The 4074-nt window shown below is 40.4% G+C and overlaps 2 protein-coding genes across 2 annotated transcripts in view; one reads left to right on the top strand and one right to left on the bottom strand.

Annotated features, from left to right (window-relative positions):
- Positions 1-345: 345 nt before the first annotated feature.
- SARC_11913 (hypothetical protein) lies at positions 346-719 on the top strand (the record flags this gene model as incomplete). The annotated part of the gene is made up of 1 exon (XM_014293994.1): positions 346-719. A coding segment is annotated over one exon (374 nt), but the record flags the coding sequence as incomplete, so codon positions are not given.
- A 1576-nt stretch (positions 720-2295) lies between these two features.
- Positions 2296-4074, bottom strand: part of SARC_11912 (hypothetical protein) — a gene marked incomplete at its 5' end in the record, with an annotated part of 2311 nt that continues 532 nt past the window's right edge. The window contains one exon of the mRNA XM_014293993.1: positions 2296-3395. Coding sequence (XP_014149468.1) covers positions 3282-3395 — 114 coding nt within the window. The remainder of the gene's footprint in view (positions 3396-4074) is intronic.

The following is a 4074-nucleotide window of genomic DNA, read 5'->3' as shown; positions in this document are numbered from 1 at the left end:
TGTATATGTATATGTTTGTGTGTTCGTGTGCTTGTTTTTTTGTTGTTTTTTGTTATATATATATTTATACATATACATATATACATATATGTACATATGCAGATGCATATACATATACATATACATATAAATGTTCATATACATACACATATACATATACATACACATATACACACACTCACACACACACTCACTCAAATACATACATACATATATATATATATATATGTATGTGTGTATATGTATGTATATTCATTTGTATGTGTATGTATTTATATGTATATATACATATCTACATATATCTATATTCCTTTATACTCATATACCCTCATTTTCCTCCTTCAGCGCCGCCTACCGCTTCCGATACCTCCCCTGCGCCTACCCCCGCATCGACGCAAAAGCAACCTGAACAACGGAACGAACCGGAACAGGCACCCCCACAAGCACAGAGTGCTACTGCCAGAGATAGCACACACGCACACGGTGACCGGGGTGCTCATGTACAGTCTGAGACCTCTCCTCAGGAGACCGAATCTCATCATGACAAGGTACACAGTGGCGGTGGTATGCACGAAGGCGCGGGAGCCAATCCGAATGCAGGAAATGCACACGCACAGCCAATGGGATCGCCGAACGATAGCGGTCACGACGCCAAGGACGATAAGAAGAAGAAGAAAACTGCGTTTCAGAAGATCTTTGGCAAACGAAACAAAGTCTGAGAGACTCTGCCGGCGCTGCGGTGTGGTGTGTTAGTGAACCCTGAACCCGAAACCCCGGGGCCCAGGACAGGACCGGTTGGGGCAGGTTGGTAGGCTATATATAGAAGGCTTTTGATTGGTCCGGGGTGGATGGGACGGGAGATGGACGAGGATTTGAACCGGATGGATACTTATTTAATAGACACCATACTTTAGTGTGTCGAGTTGCTGCCTTCGAATTTGTGAATCGAGACTGTTGTATAAAGCTAGGGTGCAAAAGGGTTGGGCGTTGGACTCGTATTTATGGGTGTGTGCCTCAATATTTCCGGGGTTTTGGCTCACTTTTTCGTTAATTTGCTCATATTTTTGAGATTTTGGCTGTTAGGGGAATACTATATATCATCTCCTGAAGATTTGTCTTGTATTTTCCTTTGGGCTGAATAACTGTACTTATTATAGGTACATTAACTGTAGATACAATAGCTGTAGGTACACTAACTGTAAGTACATTAACTGTAGGTACATTAACTGTAGGTACAATAACTGTAGGTACATTAACTGTAGATACAATAGCTGTAGGTACATTAAATGTAGGTACATTAACTGTAGGTAATAACTGTAGGTACGTTAACTGTAGATACAATGGCTGTAGGTACATTAACTGTAGATACAATAGCTGTAGGTACATTAAATGTAGGTACATTAACTGTAGGTACAATAACTGTAGGTCCATTAACTGTAGGTACAACAACTGTAGGTCTATTAACTGTAGGTACATTATCTGTAGGTATATTGACTTATTGTAGGTACATTAACTGTAGGTACATTAACTGTAGGTACAATAACTGTAGGTAATAACTGTAGGCAATAACTGTAGGTACGTTAACTGTAGATACAATGGCTGTAGGTACATTAACTGTAGGTACAAAAATTGTGGGTACACTTTGACCTGCGCTTCAATACAGCTTCATTCATCTCCCATACACAGTTTGTGCTGGCTGGGATGTCGAACGTTTTAATATATATATATACAAATAGAAATATGAACCATTTTGTTTATATTTGACCTGGGGTTTGGTATATTTCTACGTTAACAGATCTCAATTGTGTTCTGGTTCAGTGTGAATTTAAACGTTAGCAGATCCCAACTGTGTTGGCCATGTGAGGATCTCGTAGCAACGTTTAAAGCGGGTAAGTACTTGTGTATAGTCGAATATCGGTAGTCGGTTAACGGTTTGTGATTACGTTTAAAGCGGGTAAGTACTTGTGTGTAGTCTAATATCGGTAGTCTGTTAACGGTTTGTGTTTACGTTTGAAGCGGGTAAGTACTTGTGCGTAGCGGTAGTCGGTTAACGGTTTGTGTATATTTGGAATTAAACCGATATTCACAGTGGTCACCGTCAGATCAACAAACGACTGTTGTCGAAGAAATTCAAAGTGAATACTATCTATAAACCCACCCTAAATATTGTCTCTTCGATCCAAAATATTACACATCTCCGAAATAAAACAGCCCCAAATTGGTTACAGTGGTACTGTGCCGATCAAAAATATCACACATCTCAGAAATAAAACAGCCCCAAATTGGCTACAGTGTACTGTGTAAAACGTGTGTCTGGTTCATTTAATCAACAATAACAGGAACCTCCAGGTTCCAATTTATATTTCAGTTCAAAGTACACCTAGTGCGAGAGTCGTCCTTCTCTTGCGACCATTCCAGTGTGTCTGGGGTATCATCGTAGTCGTGTATGTCTTTGTGTTTGCCCCTCAAAACGTACGGAGTCATATTGCGCCAAACTGCGTAATATGATCACGGGATTAACGCATATGCGCAAGTTAGACCTTAGCACGGAATGGGCGGCATATATATTTGTCGAGTTCGATATAATGTTATGTGTGTGTAACTAGAGTGCGAGGTTTGCGTCCTTGTTCCTCCCAGTCCAAGTACTTAGAAAGTACGTTATGTTGTGTATGCACTTTGTCTTACAATACGATGTGCTTTAATAAGCGGTATGATCGTTTCATATATATATATATATATATATATATATTATGTGTGTGTGTGTATGTATGTATGTATGTGAGTGAGTGAGCGAGTGAGTGTGTGCTTGCTGGTAGTTCGGGCTCCTGCGACCGGTGAGACGCCTACTCCTCACGTGTACTGTACACTTGCTGAGCACAGAACAGCATGTCAGTCAGTCAGTCCGTGCAGTCCCCTGGTATAGCATATATTGTGGCTGGACTTCGACACCGGTTCGAACCGCAATTCGCTCGAAACGTCCATGACCAGATCATTTATATTATATATATATATATATATATATGTATATCTCTCTCTCGGTCGAGTCTTTCGTCAGCCAGATACGAGTCCAAGGTATAGCCCGCTGCACGCATCAGTACTGGCGTTCACATCCTCCAACTAATATGGGATAATTCGGATCAAATCTCAAAAGTATACCCGGGTATGCACCATATTTTTTCAGCGTTATCGTTCAGATCTCAAAAATGGGCAGTTTCGGTCCGAATTCTAAAATTATAGGGCAGTTTCGGTCCCAATTCCAAAATTATAGGCTAATAAGCACATCAGCATGGGAACTCAGAGCCTAGTACACCAGTAAAGCTCGCAGGAGTTCCTTTTAATGTCCCAACCTGTTGTCGTAATTGGACATTCTCTTCCGTTAGAGTCCTGACCTTTGCCTGTAGGTGCAGGAATACGATGTGAATAAAAGGATCTGAACTGTGAAGTGCGTAAATAGATGTATGCGAGTACCTGGTGTGGTCTAAGAATACGGCATATAGTAGGTTGTCTCCGCAGTTGGTGCGGACTGCGATGTATATACAACCAGCTTGCACCCATCGCGGCAGGTATACAATAATATATATATATATATATTATATTATCAAAATACACGTACACATTCCATACCACCAGAGTGTGCTGTAGACACTACTCGTCGGACAGACAAACGATGTCGGCAGTATTCGGTATTGAACAAAAGGTAGTACGCTGTTACTGACATATGAATTGATATATGTATTAACGTTTGGTTACGTGAGTGTAGGACACTTACAGATACACATATATACGCAGATCTGAGATTATATTTATTTTTGGAAGTAGGCGTGTGATGACTACCTCTATAATCAAATATGGCTAAGCTACGAATCAGGTACTGAATTAGCTTCAGCATAGACATTCACCTGTTGGATATGAGAGGGATCAACTAGTCCAATCAAACAAACTGTCTTTGGATCTGGCCCTCGAGAGTAATTTAGGACATGTACACAGAAAGTCCAATGAACTTATATTAAGAACTTAAGATACTGATGTATTGAGGGCAAGTGTATACAGATGCAAATATATTTATATATATAA

This window comes from Sphaeroforma arctica (genome assembly GCF_001186125.1).
Source record: "Sphaeroforma arctica JP610 unplaced genomic scaffold supercont1.1951, whole genome shotgun sequence".
Taxonomy (NCBI): Eukaryota; class Ichthyosporea; order Ichthyophonida; genus Sphaeroforma; species Sphaeroforma arctica.
The sequence above is the reverse complement of the archived record's forward strand: the minus strand, read 5'-3'. Positions and strand labels throughout refer to the sequence as shown.